This window comes from Choristoneura fumiferana, chromosome 9 (assembly GCF_025370935.1).
Source record: "Choristoneura fumiferana chromosome 9, NRCan_CFum_1, whole genome shotgun sequence".
Taxonomy (NCBI): Eukaryota; Metazoa; Arthropoda; class Insecta; order Lepidoptera; family Tortricidae; genus Choristoneura; species Choristoneura fumiferana.
The window spans coordinates 4,621,731-4,639,649 of NC_133480.1; the positions used below are offsets into that span (position 1 = coordinate 4,621,731).

Here is a 17,919-nt window from a genome sequence, read left to right on the forward strand (position 1 = left end):
ATTTGACGGAGAGTTTTTTTCTTTCGTAAGAACCAATAAAATCTCAGGAAAGTCAAATAACGATTCATTCGATTTCGAAGTGTGAGCTGCGAAACTGTAATTAAAAACAGAACACTTGCAAAGCATCTATTCACGTGCAAGAGGTATAATAAAATGAGGAAATTAACCGAAATTTGAACATCTCTCAATAAAATTTAATGGATGCCTTCGGTTTTCACTGATTTTCTGCAAGGTTCTCCACTTTCATAACTAAAACTTGTGTATTGTTTATAGACACTAAACTTGAAAAATTTATCGTTTAGGCGCTAAAAGTTCGTACTGTGTAGCGTTTATCCGATCTCACTTATTTTTCTTTTTTTATTGACTGTCATTTTTGACAGTCACGCGCGGGTCTATAATAATTTTTCCTTGAATTTACTATCTAATTTCTGCATAATTACTGCTAATATAACCGATCCAAGTAAAATAATATTTGTACTCTAGTATTCCAGTATATATGTTGAAATTTAAGTGACTACTAATACCTAGTATAACCTGAATAAAATGCAAGTCGTAACTAAAGTTCACTTGTTCCGCAGTCCTTTTACAGTTTGTTACATTTCTGAGGATGTATGCGTACTCCCTGATAAAGAGCACTATAAATCCCTTGGTGTGAAATCTGGACAACCACAGGAATACTCAATAGGTGATAGCACAAAATATAAAGCGCTAAAACTGGTTGCAAATGCTTTATTTTTGCAGCCTTTCGTTAAAGAATGCTTAAATTCCGAAGTCTACAGGACTAACGTGGTTACATATTTGAATGAACGTTGTGGAAATCCTGAAAATGAAACTGTGTTCCTAAAGTTGATTCTAGAACCACCTGATGTGGAAATAATTGATTATGCATGGTAAGTTGCATATATTTGCTGAAACATAAATTATGTTTGAAATATAAGTCACAAAAATAATATGTATCAAATTTAACATACATCAATAATTTGTTTTTTATTGTATTGCATAACTATTGTACATAAAACAAATGAAATTAACATTAATATTATTTATTTTTAAGGAATGAAAGAATACTAAAGCTGGTGTGGAGCAGGGTTGAAATAGAAAATGCATTTTCATGGCTCTCGACACTTGGAGGTGCTTACTCAGCACTAGGAGACTACTTTCAAGATTGTGTAAGATTTTATTTTTTAGCCTTTCCCAGTGAGCCCTCTGAACCAATATAAAAGTGTATTTTTGAATGTTCCTTGTTGATTTGCCAAACCAATGTTACCTATTTGCAAGCTATTTTTTTAGCAATCTCATATTAATCATATTATTATATTGGTAATTTTGCAGGCCGAAGAAGCTGGCAGGATATCATTACGTCAGTACAAGCTTTCCCAAATGCTAGGAGATGACAGCCTCGGAGCGAGAAGCAGGTTATATTCGGCTCTTTCCTATGCCCAGAAAGGCAACCTCAAACTGTCACGACACATAGTCAGAAATATCCATGCGTTTGGTAGACTGACTCACGATAAAAGACTTGTGCGTATGTGCCAAGGAGTTTGGGCTAAATTGAAATATTTGAGAGCAATTAGAAATAATGCTGGTTCGGTAACGAAAATTGATAGCAAAGGTTATAATGGTAAAATAGTGTAACTTTTGAATGACTAAACTGTTTTGAAAGAACTTAACTAAAGCAATACGAAATACTGTGAATGTACTCAAGTGATATGCTGTCTTGCTGAGTGTATCCCTTTAATAAGAAAATAAATTAACCATTCAAGAACAGTACTTATGCGGGTCTAGTCTTAAGAATTTAGCTATGCCTACTTTGTATTTACACCGACAGTGTGCCCTGCTGGTTGTCAAAGAGAAACTTCACAAATTGTGTAAAAAGTTAAAACATTAAATTAACTTGGTCGTCTCTGTTCCTACTAGTTCTATAACAGTTCCAGCGGAACTAGTTTGAATTTATTTTTAGCAGTTACATTGGACCAAAGTTAATATATGTGGTTAATGGAACTTTTTGGACTTTTGCAAACAACTGAGGCCCACATAAAGCAACACATCACTTGTGTGCAGGCAACTATGCAATTATGCATATGGAAAGGCATAACAGCTTCACTTTGTTGATCGCAAAATTCAGCCTTTACTTTTGTTTGGTCTGAGCGTAATACAGCCCCTAAATCAATGACCCATGGGCCTGCCTTGTAACTAGCCCATTTGGCTGCAATGACAATATGAAGAATAAAGAAAAATACTTATGTTCATAAATTAAGATTTGTTGCTCTGCCTATTTGTATTAAAATAGATTATTATCAAAATGTGAAATATTTAACGAATTTTGAACAAATAAAAACTAGTCACACAAGCAGTAATAATATGTTTAAGTTGGTTGAAAGATAACTGATATTGAGACACTATCAGTTCAGTATTTAACGGTTATGTTAATTGGTGCTGTAAATAAATGGTTTATAAAAAAATATTTTACTCTTATTTGCAATATTTTTATGTCTGTTGAAATAAATGAAACACAATTCGAGTTAAAAAACGTTTAATAACAATTTAAGCAAGCTTTGCTAACCGTAAAACTTGTCAAATCTATTGTCAATCAATATTCCAGTCTGAAAACTCTTAAAAGAAAACAATTCACAACAAAAATCTGCGAAACGTTGCAGACGTCGTTAAAAAATACAAAATAAAAATTAACTGAATAAAATATTTAATCTTAGCATGTAAACCACACCACACCATTTTCATTTGAACTCAATTCAGTTACGAAATAAGACTGTATATGGCAACTTTGCTAAGTTATTATTCAGACTTTTGTGTTATATTATTATTCCCCTCAATGGCGGCCTTAAGGCTTGGGCCAATGTCAGTTAAATTAAAGATACATATATTCTTCTTCTTCACGTTGCACGGTGATTGTAGTTTTTGCAACTTGATAGCAAAATTCCAGAAACCATGCGGAGACAACTTGCGCATTAAAAAATGTCGGACACGAGAGCAATATAGAATTTTGTGATCACTGTTCACTGTTAAGGTTAATCGCCGCATAAAACACTATCAAAATGATACTTCAACTAGCCATTAGCCAACTTCAAATTAGATATCGTCTACATCCGCCATGTTCGAATGCTACAAATCGAATCCGACTTTTGTGTTGCCCTCAGACATAATAATGAGGGTGTTTTTGACAGGTGGAATATCGCTAGATGGCGTTTAGTATCGTGTGGCTCGTTTGTTATTGTCACATCCAATTGTGACAATATCAATAATCCTCAATCCCAAGATTGGATTATCATAACTAGTTTACGTTTGAAGCTTTGCCCTCATGGAAAAATAAATAAAGGTTGACCTATTTACCCCGTGGAAATTTCGTAAAATCGCTTCTGCCTCAACGATTCTCAAGGAAGTCTGCCATTTTAAGTCTAGCTTCAGCGGTTCTGGCTATGCGACGTCTCACAGTTGAGCCACTATACTCATTTTTAGGTATAGATGAGCCGTTTAAGAACAGTCTTTGTCAAAAAGACCTGTCTTCAATGGTGTGTTTCAGCGAGATTTTGTTTGCCAGAAAACCTCTGATTATTGGAAAATGATGTGACCAGAGCTGTACCATTGCTTCGACACTCAGTTGACGTGCATCGTTGACGCAATGAATTCCTATTTCTTCGGCAGTTGACAGTTTATATTGATATAATATTCGTAAATGTACCTCGCAGTAGTACAGCAGTCTGATACAACTCCTAGCAGTAGTACCAGAAATATAAGTTACAGTTATGTACCTGCGCAGTGCGCAGCAAGCATTTTGTTCGAAGGCGCAAACGTTTTAGCCGATTATAAGGCACTTAAGTATGTGAGAGTAAAATGTTCAGCAGCCTTTGGTCAAATTTGCGCGCCACGGCGACCGCCATTTTATTCGGCGGCGTCGGCTATTTGTACATGAGCGATCACCTGTCTCTCTACATCGACATTGGCAAAATACATCATGCTAAAACAGCAAGGGTGAAAGCCATAAAAAAACACCATGTCATTGTATATTCTACTTTATGAGTAACGCGCCAGGCGAGAGCTCTATTGTGGCTTAGATAAAACTTATTGGTCTTTATTGATTGGTGCTTCCGTTCGACCTAATTCGCCACTGGTTAACACCCGTCTGTGCGGACGAAGATTGTCGACGTAACTTATATTTTTGGTAGTACTGTATAGCGGATTGGTCATTATGGGTTACTCTGAAACTCAGTTCTATTGAAGAAAACCACCGGGGAATACGACCGGGCATAATACGTAGCCCGTAGTAGTTTATGCTCTGGCTCTCGTGACCGCATTCACCATCTCTTTCTACCCTCGTCTAATGCCGTGTGACAGAAAGAAGTAGTGAAAACGATTGTGATTCCGAATGCGTTCGACAAGAAGGCCTCTGCTTCGATCTCTGAACCAATTTTTTTTTATAGAAACTTAACACATGGTTTCTTAGAACAGATCTCTATGCTTTAGTTTCAAAGCTACCCATACCACTCAGTATTTCGGCGGCGCTGGCTCTTTTAGCGATACATAACTTGCAATGCTCTAACATGCCTCAGCAAGCTATTTCCAAATTGTCATTGCGATGTTTTATAACTCTGGCCTGACACACTCACTATTTACAACTACTCGGTCTTTAGAACCACAAAGTTCCAACTGAGCTCATCCTACTCCTTAGAGCAGAGTGGGCAAGCCAGGGTGCCCATAGGGTCCCACGCGGGAAGCATTTTGGGTTCCTGCTTGAATACTCCGAGGACTTGTTCTGGCACGTATTTCTTGTCTACCACAACCTGCAAAGTAAAAATATATTAGTTCTTATGTAAGACGATGAAGGGTGAGGGGGGGAGGTGAAAAACCCGTTATTTTGTTAATATGAGGGTGGTTGAGGGAGGGGGTTCATATTAATTTGACATAAGATCATAAATGTACCTATGGGAAAATTATATTTTGCAACTTTTTCTTCGCAATTGTGTCAGATAAAATTATCATTACACTTCAACTAGTCTGCTAATTTCGTTTGAAACTCGAAATAAAACATCGATTTTCTTTTTCTCTCATTTGAATCTTCCGGAAAACGAATAAAACCGACGAGTCCCGAGCGATATTAACATTCTAGTTGTACGTAACAATAAAGGGGGGAGGGGGTAATTTTTTAAGGTTAAAATATTCTTACACTATGGCCATACGACATCAAACTAGCCATGACATGCCTCTGTCAGTTTACAATGTTGTGCGTGTGAGCATGTTTAAAAACATATTCAACAACAGTCTTACCTCAAACACGAATTCTCTAAACCACGGCTCTGTAAGCAGCAAGTACCCTTTGTCGTATTCTTTATCACTGTACGAGTTTTCTACACGGAACTTAGTTGGGTTGCCTTTCTCCTGTAAAGAATAAACATTCCTCTTCATCATCATCATCAAATCAGCCGAGGACGTCCATTGCTACACAAGTCTCCCCCGACCAAAGAGTTTCACTACTCTTTTTTTTTTTCAAATCGCACCCGTACAAAGCCGGAGCAGGTTGCTAGCCTTTTATAAAACGTGTTATTTTTGATTTCCGTTAACTTTAAGAGAATATTCAACAGTTCAAACGTAGTTAATTTCTCCAGCACTCTAGTGGCCCAACTGTTACTGCTTAAAAGACAATTAAGAATTAAGATACCTAATTATGCATAGTAAAACAGTAAAAAGGTTCTTCTTATTCCATTTTTAATGTCCATAACTATAAAGCGTTTTTAATTAAAACATATTTGCCAAAACACGCCAAAAGAAAGTTAAAAAGGTAAAAAAGTTGTTTTTTATGTTATATTGTCTCTCTTATGTATGTGTCACGCCAATGTGACTCGTCAAGGTGTAAATTGACTTTAAATAATGAATAACTGTGAAGTTATATGTATGAAAAAAAAAAACAAAAAAAAATGTTTATTGTAGTTTCTGTAAATGAACTAAGTCGTCTGCCGAAGTTAACGGAAATCAATAAACACCCGGTGTATATGAATATTCTGTATTAACGATACAACTGATACTCACGTCAGTGCCGACGGCAGTGAACACCATAGCGTGCGTCATGCACGAGTCCCCGTACAACAAACGGTCGGCCTTCTGCAGACCGATCTGGACTTCGGTGTTGAACACCAAGCGGTAGTCGTGACTGCAAGAGAATACGCGATATAGTCAGTATTCAGTCTTACAGTCACCATCAGCTATATCGTAGACGGCGACGCACTCAAATATTTCGAAGCAGCATCATCCATACTAATATTATAAATGCGAAAGTGTGTTTGTTGTTTGTCCGTCTTTCGCGTCGAAACGGAGCGACGGATCAACGTGATATTTGGCATAGAGATAATTTATGGGCCAGAGAGTGACATAGGCTACTTTTATCCCGGAAAAATGCAGAGTTGCCGAGGAAACGGCGCGCGATAACCGAATTCCGCGAGAAAAAGCTAGTACTTCAATAAATTCGTTACACTAGAAAAGTTTAACCTCTTCAACCCATAAAACAAACGATGTGACGTGCTCTTTAAGCCACAGAAAAACAAGCGACAAATCAACTTGATTTTTAATTCCATTGCAGAAAGATTAATTTCGAGTTGAATATTGGTCTTGTTGGGCATTCCTTTGGCTGTCACGACCGGATGACTGGCGGTGAAGAGGTAAAAATATACAAATTCAAAAAAGTTTATTTGGATTTTACATTTCAGTTACTAGAAACAAGGTTGGAACTTTCCATTGAGCATGTAGAATGTTTGTATTGGAAATTTCCGCTCTTCCTTTACTTGTATCTTGTGATAAGATCAGAACATGCAATTTATCATAAATATGAGAGCAGTAAGTAAATAAGGGAATATATACGGATTTTAGCTCGAAAAAAGAGTTCACATAAAATTCATTTTCTTGTTAGGTATACCTTGAGCAGTAAGTAAGGGAATATATACGGTGCTCGAGAACAAAAGCAGTTCTTAATCTTTTTTGAGTAGACCGGAAAGAATTCTCGTTCACGTAACTTGGGGCCCCGAGGCTCCATACCTAATGTCATAAATATAGCATGCTTCGAGGGGCGGCCGGTCGCTCTTCCTTAACTTGAATTATCAGTACAAATTAAAGAAAACACATTCATCGCTCGCAATCGAGTCGCTTTTACCTATTCGAAAATTGAGAATCTTACCATGTATGGATCCCTTTAAACAACGTTCAAGCATAATTATAATAAGCGATATAAAAACATCGAACTCGGCCGGGGCGAAAGCACTACGTCACTACTTTGAAAAAATCTCGTATCTAAAATCAATATGTCAACAAAATTGAACCTTAATGTAATGTCTATAAAGTTCACTCAGAAAAATTATCTATTTTGAGCTACGAGTTTTTTTTAAAGTAGTGACGACTAGCTGTACTGTTCCCCGCTCCCCCTGTATTGTGAATAGATTTAGAAGTAAAGCGAAGTAATAGTTACATACGCGTCCAAATCTTCGAGCCCGTTTTTCCGCTCGAACCTCTTGCTGACTTCGCAGCCGAACCAGACCGCTTCACCGCCGGCTATGCTGTCCTTCACCACTCTGAAACAGGGTTTGGTATAAATAATAATAATAATAATAGTAAATATCACGGGACACTTCACACCAATTGACCTAGTCCCAAACTAAGCAAAGCTTGTGTTATGGGTACTAAGCAACGGATGAACATACTTAAATAGATAGATACAGACTTATACATATTAAACACACAAGACTCGAGAACAAACATTCGTATTTTTCATACAAATATCTGCCCCGACCGGGAATCGAACCCGGGACCTCAAGCTCCGTAGTCAGGTTCTCTAACCGCTGGGCTGTCCGGTCGTCCAAATAATAATTTGACATTGTTTAGTTTATGATGATTTAATATCATTTAAAATAAATAAATAAATACGATAAGACAGCCTGTGGCCGTAAAGTCACATGAGTGATCAGACGTTCGCCATCGTATTCACCACCTCTTACTATACCCTCGTCTTATGACATGTGACAGAAAGTGTACAGTCTTATTATCCTGGTTTTGTTCCGAAATCGACAACCAGTTACTTACGAAAAAGGTTAGATGCACACATCATGTATGTTAAATTTTCAACCTTATTCCATCATGTATCTATTATCTATGCCAGTGTTGCCATTCAGGGAAAAGAAATCTATTCATTATCCTGCATTGCAGTCTGTAAAGCTCTTTACCCATTCATTGCCGCGCGCCAGATTACGCTGGGCTTGGAGTCATGAAATTTGGTATGTAGATAGCTGGATGAAGATTCATCATCATCATCCCAGCCTATATATGTCCCGCTGCAGGGCACAGGCCTCCTCTCAGAATGAGAGGGCTTGGGCAGTAGTTCCCACGCGGGCCCAGTGCGGATTGGGAACTTCACAAACACCGTTGAATTGCTTCGCAGGTTTGTGCAGGTTTCCTCAGCTCGTGGTAAATTTCAAATGTAATTCCGCACATGAATTTCGAAAAACTCGAGGTGCGAGCCGGGGTTTGAACCCACAATCCTCTGCTTGAGAGGCCATAGGTCAAACCACTAGACCACCACGGCTTCTTGTGTAAATAGTATAATTGTTCACAGTTACATACTGCATGAGCGTCTCGATTGGCTGGTTATTGTACGCGGTCTGTCGTCCTCCAACGACGTTGCCGAGGCATTGCAGAGTGAACAGCTGCCCGAAGGGGTTGCTTTCGCGGGGGTCACTGACTAGACACACCTGAAATGACGCGTTTGTAAACATAGTTTCTTGTTTGTCAAACGAGTACGCCGCAGTTTGAAGGCCGAGCGCAGGCGAGGGCTTCTACTATACGAGTCCGGCAATCGTAGTTCTGGCCAAGGGCGGATCCAGTTTTATAGCCATGGAAGGTGTCACATGGTTAAAATTTTATTTATTTTATTGCAATTAAATTAAAACATTGAAACTCATATATTGTAAATTAAAACCAATCAAATAACAAAATCAACCCTCCTCTTTTAGACACAGAAAGATAATAATTTAACTAAATTTAGTTTAGAAAAATATCTACTGTTGTTGGATCACTTGGGTTGTTATAAAAATAGTAAGTAATCAAAAAATATGTGTAAGTAAAAAAAAAACATGACCAAGCGGCCGTTTCACTTTTGCGGCACACAAAATTGTGTATGTATTTAAATGTTTGTTTTTTGTTTTCTTTTATTTTTGTTGTTTTCTTATTTTTAAATTTTGTGGTATTTGCGTGTATTTGTGAATGTAAATAAATGTCTTCTTTCTTTCTTCTTCTATGTGTTTTCTCTTCTCACCTTGTCGTCAACATTGAAGAGGGGTCTCACGTGGTTGTCGTAGAACTCCTTGGGGGTCAGGGAACCGAGCGAGTTGTACACTTTATCCTTGTTGTAATATTCGAAGGTGAACTTTTCCGGAGGCGTACCTATGTAAAGAACAGAGGTTAGATATTTTAACGTTAACGTAACGTAACGTTAATACACCAGGTAAATTGTCGTTTTTAATAAAAATGACGTCATCATCCCAATACGTCCCACTGCTGGGCACAGGCCTTCTCTCAGAATGAGAGGGTTCAGGCCGTAATTTCCACGCGGGCCCAATGCGGATTGGGAACTTCACACACACATATTGGATTGCTTCGCAGGTTTGTGCAGGATTCCTCATGATGTTTTTCTTCACCGTTAAGCTCGTGGTAAATTTCAAATGTAATTTCGCACATGAATTTCGAAAAACTCAGAGATTTGAACCCACGATCCTCTGCCTGAGAGTGCATAGGTCAAACCACTAGGCCACCACGGCTTAATAATAAGAATTACGTAATTTTTGATATTTCACCAGATGGTAAGATTCAGAGAGTGCATACCATTTTCTAATATAAACACACTATTCCACCTCCTGGGCTTTACTGTCACACAATCTCTCTTTCTATCAAACAGAATAAGTTAGATGATAGAAGGAGAAGCACATACGTACCTAGGCAAGTGGCGACGATGTGGTAGATAACAGCGATCTGTTTGTCAATGGTCGCTTGGATGTCAGCGTCGGACGCATTCTTCGCAACCAAATCACGCAGCTCTTTGGCGAATTCGCGAAGCTGAGAACAAAGGGTAAAAATCGACAGTTACTGGCCACCTTTCAATAGCTTGCCACCTTAAACTAAAAAAAACTGGCTAAGAGCGTGTCGGACACGACCAAGATAGGGTTCCGTAGCCATTACAAAAAATCATATTGTGTACGGAATCTTCAGTTTATATATTTATTACCTTTTATACCTTAGGCTGCTATTTACTCTTAAACTACTACTAATTATCAAGCAATCTTAGCCGTCATAATTTTCCTTGTACCGACTTGTGTCGACTTTAATGAAAATTTGCACTTTAAAGTTGAATATTTCGCAAACAGATCACTGAATCGAAAAATCGTTAACGCACCCCCCAATGGTTTTAAAAGACCTATCCAACGATACCCCAACCTATAGGGTTCGCCAAGAAAAAAAAATCAGCCCACTTTACTGTACTGCAATTAACACCACATAGTCGTTTACCTTGGTTTTGATGAGAGCGTTCATATGCAGACTCTTCCGTGAACTGAAAGATTCGGGGAAGCATTTCTTCGGTATAACACCATACTTGTTGACCAGATTGACGATCATGTCCCATTGCCCGCCGTCGTTTATGGGATCCTGGGAACAAGAAATAATAAAAAACTTTCTCAGTGTGTATAATGTGTATGTGTGTGTGCTTGCTTGCGTGCGTGCGTGTGTGCGTGGATTTGAATAAAATTTGGCATCTAGATAGCTGTAACACAGGCTGTTTTCCCTCAACTCATATTGAGAAGCGGTCACCGATTGGCGTACCGCAACAATAAATACGCGTGTGACCCGTGTAATTAATTTTTCTTCCAACTATGCTTTAATTTCATCATAACCACACTAAATACCCAGCACAAAGCGGGACTTTTCTGCTCTAGAGCAGAAAAAATGTATGAAAATCCTTTATTGCATTGTTTTTCATTTTTTTTAATTGCACCACCAAAGAGGTAACACAAGTATTTTTGCTATAACATTAGTCTGATAGTGTAAAAAAACCTAGTGTTAGGTTGGCCAACCTGACGTCTTATGAAATTTGATAGATTGCGTACAAAAAAATGTTGCTATCAATCCTATCAAAAAAAATAAGTAGCCGCGTATTTAAAATATAAACTTTGTGTGTTTGGTTGGCCAACCTGGCGACCATCCGAAATTTGACATATCGCGGGTAAAAATATCAGTCTGCCAAAAAAAGTGAGAAATAAAAATAAAAAAAAACTGGCGGGAACCTTGCGAATTTTCCGTGGACATTTTTTGAGAGTGCGAATGTAAACTTACAAAAATGGAATCATCGAGTGCTAGTGCTATTTCTTTCCTATTCATTATTTAGCATGAGTTTTTTCTCGTCTACTATTCCTGTAATAGTTGAAAGAAAAGCAGATTATGCACCTCGCATTAAGTAATTTATATTGCCCTCGTGCTTTTTAAAGCCCTCGCTAACGCTCGGGCTCCAAATCGGCACTCGGTGCAATAATAAATAACTTTCTGCTTGGTGCAACAATCTACTATTATTAATTAAATAAAAGCTTGTAAATATAAACGACCTCAATACACCGTCGGCGGTTACCTATTCAATTTATTTAATTATTTTGTGGTCATCATTTTTCAGTGATAATCAGCGGTTTTTGATATGCACAAGCATATTTACAAACCATACACACAATCAAACAAATAATGCAGCACAGTATTTATATTGCAATGTGCTCATTGTTCAAGTATCAGATAACATTGATAAGAGTTATGAGAACTATAATAACAGTATCGGAGCTGGTAAACATGACTGCTTTAGAGTTATTTTATTACCAGCTGTTGCCCGAGGAAAATAGCGTGAAAATGAAGAGGCTAAGGCGGGAACTATGCAATTTTCCAGGATAAAACTACCTATGTCCTTCTCAGGATCACGATCACGAACTATCATACCAAATGTCATTTCGTCGGCTAAGGGAGCCTTTCGCGTACAGACGTGTCACTTTGGGTGTTACCACACCAATCGATCGATTGGTGTAGTAGACACTGTCGATCGACGTCATCCAATCTATTCTATTGTCCTTCTCTCTGAGTGAAAGATGTAAATTTAACGCGAAAAGGAACAAAAAGTTATTGTCTGATATAACTTGGTTGGCAGCACACAAAATATGTTAGAGGGGCGAATCAACTATTTCTTTTTGTTATTCTGTCCCATCCGCGAGGGGACCAAAGTAGTACAGTTTAGTAGAAGAAATGTTGTGTCACATTATACTAACATGCTTATTAGATGACCAATTATACAGGGTGTCTTTGAAGATGGGACTTTAAATTCAAGGTTCGACTCTACTCACAAAACTAAGCTACTTTTGTTTTGTAACATTTTCAAAAAACTTAAATTTTGATCGTTTATTGGTCCTCAAAGTTTAATTGTTAAATCAGTGTATCGGACATGGCGGTGTTATCGCTCTCTTAGTACGGGGGATTGAAATAATTTTTGACATTTCGCACCTTTAAAATTAAAATAAAATAATTCGAAATTCTCTTGTTCTAAAATTCAACCAGATATTTTGGAACTTTCTGTGAATTTTTCGAATTGTTTCAGTTTAATCTTAAAGGTGCTTTGACATCTCTAAGATATAATTTATCAATGTGCCTTCAATTTAGTATTGTATCGCACACACTGAAAAATTACATTTAATTTGTACGAAAGAATGAAATTTACACTTTTACTTTAAAAAGTAATAGAACAAAAGTAGCTCTGTTATGCGACTAGACTCGAACCCTGGATTTAAAGCCCTAGTTCAGAGACTCCCCGTAGAAGGGGCTTTAAAACTACCACAAAAATGCATGTTTGGCAAATTTTAATCCTATGAACTTACCAGCAACAAGTGACAAAGAAGAGAAGAGTTGATCGACTCAGAAAATAGCTACACTGGCACCGTGGGTAGTTTGAATAAAAAAAATCTTACCCTCAACAGGAAGTTGACTAGTCGTCCGTCCAGCTGCTCGCCTTGTTTCGCTGTTGCCACGATAGTGTTCAGCCAATAGTGAGAGCGCTCGATCTTATCCCAGAAGAACAGGTAGCTGCAAAAAAAGAAACCACGATAAATTGACCTTTTTCGAGGCGTAGTGCAAAGCGATCACATTTTTTTTTATATAAAACGAGGGGGCAAACGAGCAGACGGGTCACCTGATGGAAAGCGATCACCGTCGCCCATGGACACCCGCAACACGAGGGGAATCACAGGTGCGTTGCCGACCCTTTAAGGAATTGGTAGGCTCGTTTTTTAAAGATCCCTAAGTTGTAACGCTCCGGGAATGTTGCCGCTGTAAGCTGATTCCAGATCTTCGTCGTGCGAGGAAAGATGGAATATGAATGTAAGTACATAAATTTTCAACCTTGGTAAATTTACAATAAGGTACTAAATCAATTGAAGTTGTTAAAAATATTAATCGTTTTTAAATTAATTCCTCGTAGGTAAACAATATAAAACTGTTATTCATTTCGTGCTAGTTTATCTAAATTCGTGGGGCCGGGAAAAGGGTTAACTTAAAAAGTAACATACCTACTCGTATAGTTTTATATTATAAGGGGCTGTTTTACCATCCATTGATTAGCGTTAACTGACGGTTAAATGTGATGCCGTCTCCGTCTATTCGAACAAAACAAATAGAGACGGCATCACACCTAACCGCCAGTTAACACTAATCAATGGATGGTGAAACAGCGCCTAAGTATTAGTATGGTTTAATTTAGCACCTTGTATAGCGTGGGGGACCGAACACCTTTGTGGTATCATGGGAAATGGGAATGCGATATTAACTATGAATCTGGTGTATCCGGCAATCTGGCATTTCGCTACTATGGCACAGTATAACAAGTTTTCCCTACAGTAGGCCGACGCCTTTGAAGTTGAGCGATATCGCAGCCAGTATAGGTATTTACGCAAGTAAGGAAGGGTTGTCACAAATTTAAAATTTGGAAGGTAGATGTCTTTTACAAATCGGTACATATTGGTATTGCGAAATTATATAAAACAAAATGAATTAGGGGTGGCATACTTACTAGGGGTAAGAAGTATCAAAATTACACTACTTTTGAAATAAAAAACTTACTTTCGGTTTCTAGACTTAACGGACTTAAAGTTCCTGTTATTGAATTTAATTACATAAAAAATAAATATAATTATATAAATAGATGAAATTATTGTTCCTTATTTATGCGAGATGAAGATTTGCATGCACTCACAGTACATGTCGTATGCACCATAACTTCGGGCGGGCTTCACCCGCGTGGAATTCGGTTATCGCGCGCTGTTCTCGCGGGAACTGTGCATTTTTGCGGGATAAAAAGTAGCCTATGTCACTCTCTGACTCATAAACTATCTCTATGCCAAAAATCACGTCGAACCGTCGCTCCGTTTTGACGTGAAAGACGGACAAACATACAAACACACACTTTCGCATTTATAATATGAGTGTGAATTTAAATGTAAAAAAATGCGATAGCCCTAGAGACTTGTCCCAAGCTACTAAGTACGGCGAAGTATGCAGCTGGGGCTCCTCCCACCCACGTCTCACCCCTCACGCCCCGCACGATTGCTCTGTCCAGACATCTCCGTCGGAATACTGTAGGGAAACTTGTTATACTGTGACTATGGTGTCACGGCCACGGGGGATGCGATGACAATAATACCTCTGTGAGAACTCGAACTCTTCGATGCCGTATTTCTTGCAGAACGGCAGCCGCATCACGTTGAGCGCCGCGAAGAGCCAGCACCGGCCCGAGTTTTCCTGGTTCGTCACGGGCTTGCCCTCTGATTCTACCTTTAAAGCAAACATTACAAATAAAACGATGAATAGGGCAACTTCACTACTCTAACCACTCAAAGTTTGACTGGTAGAGATCTCTTAAAGGGGATTGAGTTTAGCCTGTGCTTGACGAATATAAATATGTTTGTATGTATTTATCTAAAAATTTCGGCAGACGAAGTCGAAAGCAGAAGCTTAGTAGTCATTATTTACCTTGATGTTGTAGACATGCAGGGAGCTATCTGCTCTCTTCCTGCTTATGGCTACCTCGAAAGGGTCGAAGCGTGTGCACACATTCTGTGCCAGTTCATTCTTTGGGTCTGAGAAGAATTTGTTGCGCAGTTCAGTTGTTCTTTCAAGTGATAGAGGTTCTGAAAAAAATATGAAATTTCATTACAGATATCTGTTATAGTCAAAATACCACAAACGGGACTTATCACGCTAACACACACGAGTAATATTTCTGGATATCTGTTAGATGAAATACAACGGACCTAAGCTCTTATAGCCATCATTATCAATTAACTAACTCTGTCCGTCTGTTACCTCTTGATTGGTTTAGATAAAATTGGTTTGGAGATAATTTAAGACACATAGTTTAAGGTCACAGGTTTCAATTATAATTATCAATACATTGGGTCTCCAGCCAAAAAGGTTAAGAACTGCTGAGTCAAACTCTCAAACCAGCCCAATCACCTACTGAAACATTCCAGATTACTTTGAATACAACTTGTAATGTAGCATAATAAAGAATAATTAATGTCTCTATGTCAATATGTCCATAAAGAAGAAAGAAATAGAAATAATGTTCATAAAGTTCACACAGAAAAATTATCGATTTTGAGATATGTGCTTTTTCAAAGTAGTGACGATATATGTAGCTCATATTAAATACTTCTGAATGTCACACCTGTGCAAAGCAAATAATTTAATTCAATGCATTGACATATGTTTATTTCAGCTGTAAGTTATAGCTGCATAGAGATATTACCTGTATGATAGATAACAAAACTAAATTAAATAATGATGAAATATTTGTACATCAAGTTTTTAATTTATAATTTGAGATATTTTCTTAGAAAAATAGCTAACAATGTGGCTGGATGGATTTGGATGCAATTTTGTGTGTTGATAGCTGGACATCTGGAATAACACATAGGCTATTTTTTAACCCAATATTTCAGTGAGATCAGGATAAAATCTTGACATTTCAAGCGTCAAGTTTAGAGTCAAAAGGAATTTTGGATGGTTGTTTTAAATACACAACATTAATGAAATCCATGATGTAAGATTTGGGAATTCCCATGGGAATTTACTTAAATCTCACAATTTCAATTCAACTGCAAAACCATTGGTAGTCTAGTTGCATATATTAAATGTACAGTCAAGAAAACTGAAACACATACCAGGGTGGAATCTTTGCATAATCAATTTCGCTATGATATTTTTGGCAGTATGAGATGTCAACATGACATTAGTAGCACATAGTTTCCACCCTGGTAAAGTTGAGTTCATAAGCTTATGAGCAAAACTTTAACAAAAATATCTGAACATGCTTCTACGCCATTAACAATAGTCATGCTTGGATATTTTTGTTCAAATTTTTGCTCACAAGTTTATGAACTCTACTGTACATGATTCAGTTTCCTTGACCATATATGTTTTGTTTTGAACAAGTTTTAGTTGGCAGTGGCATCATGATAAAGTGTGTAAAGTAACTGCCTATACTCTTCATGTGCTGGAAGTGAAAAAAATCTAAATTCTTGCCTCAACTGTCCCATTATATCACAAGAGGAACAATTGAGTACCTATTCCCATTTACCAAGGGTCTTCCGAGGTATACAAAGCTACAGGGCTATGGCACAAGAAATGAGAATCTTAAGTGACATGACTAGGTAAATGTTTTATAGAAGTGAATTGTAATTTTAGAGATCCTTTTTTAAATACAAACCAGTAACACGCTGCTTTGCCTGATCTCCTCCAGAAAACATGTCCATACTTATTTTTAATTCAATATTTTGTCATAGAAAACAGACTCACTTGTGACTGGTTTAAAGTTAGTATGTTTTATCTGTTTACTGTATGATTTATATTTCATATAATATTTTCTATGAGCTGAAAGAATCGCTCTATACATTTAACTATGAAGTCTTCAAAGCATAAATTTTGAGTTTTCTTTGACAAGACAAATTGATTGTTTTTTTTCTGGAATTTCATACTGTCACCAGAATATAACCAAATAATGTGTATTTTTGACAATATAGGTTGGATACGTTTTGTTTATGTCAAAACATAATCTGTAGATGGTCATGATGTAAATAATTCTACATTTAAATCTTATATATTAACAGGCAGGCAGGCAAGGCTAACAAGTTTCCTTCAACCAAACCAACCGTTATCGTTATGGGTCAATTACTGCTGACGTAGGCATCATAACTCAACTCTAGTAGCCCTAAAAGGTCTTATTGCAAAAAATAAACAAATGTAACTAAAAAAATTGCATTGTACCGAAGACTCGCTCTGTAGGTAAAGCAAGCAAGGTTATAAAATAAAAATTAATTGTCTTACTTGACGTCATCGCTGTTGATTTTCTTCTAATTAGAATTAAACCAAAAGAACGTCTAGCGCCGCCAAACACTGAAATAAAATACAAAATGTTTTAGTTCCAAACAAAAGTCAGTCAGTGAGGTTGCACAAATTTTGCAGCAAGCAAAGCAACTTACTCTTTTTCACACGTCTTACAAGCCCTCCGAGCAGTATTGTTGTCTCTTACTTAATAATCTGTTCGTTCATTGGTTTACATTGCATTGTTGACATTTAGGAGCACGTTCGAATAACTATTCGGAAATATTTTTCTGAATAGCAACACTAAATATTATATATGCGTTTTCTTACGCAGTTGTATAAATCACGATTTTAATATAAAATATACAATATTTTCTGCATTTATCGTAGTTAAACGATTTTCTTGGTTTATTGTTGGACGTTTGACACAGCAAAATATTATGAAAAAGCTTCATAATTAATATTAATGGCAGCACTACT

At 37.4% G+C, this 17,919-nt stretch overlaps 2 protein-coding genes across 4 annotated transcripts; one reads left to right on the top strand and one right to left on the bottom strand.

The window, feature by feature from the left end:
- The first annotated feature begins 338 nt into the window (after nt 1-338).
- Nucleotides 339-2,462, top strand: LOC141430783 (uncharacterized protein F58A4.6). The gene is made up of 3 exons (XM_074091640.1): nt 339-890; nt 1,055-1,169; nt 1,333-2,462. The coding sequence occupies exons 1-3, from the start codon at nt 544-546 to the stop codon at nt 1,633-1,635; spliced, it is 765 nt and encodes a 254-aa protein (XP_073947741.1). The 5' UTR covers nt 339-543; the 3' UTR covers nt 1,636-2,462.
- A 54-nt stretch (nt 2,463-2,516) lies between these two features.
- Nucleotides 2,517-17,687, bottom strand: LOC141431026 (bleomycin hydrolase). 3 transcript variants are annotated; one of them, XM_074091987.1, is made up of 13 exons: nt 17,598-17,687; nt 17,443-17,511; nt 15,088-15,245; nt 14,759-14,889; nt 13,032-13,146; nt 10,552-10,689; nt 9,981-10,101; nt 9,305-9,432; nt 8,614-8,741; nt 7,470-7,568; nt 6,040-6,160; nt 5,281-5,391; nt 2,517-4,796 (listed from the first exon to the last, which is right to left on the bottom strand). In XM_074091987.1, coding segments are annotated over exons 1-13 (1,443 nt in total). In that variant the 5' UTR covers nt 17,599-17,687; the 3' UTR covers nt 2,517-4,673. The 3 variants fall into 3 exon arrangements, with proteins under 3 accessions (XP_073948088.1, XP_073948091.1, XP_073948090.1); XM_074091990.1 differs by lacking the exon at nt 17,598-17,687 and having other exon boundaries at nt 17,443-17,584; XM_074091989.1 differs by lacking the exons at nt 17,443-17,511; nt 17,598-17,687 and adding an exon at nt 16,826-17,009.
- Between the last annotated feature and the right edge of the window lie 232 nt (nt 17,688-17,919).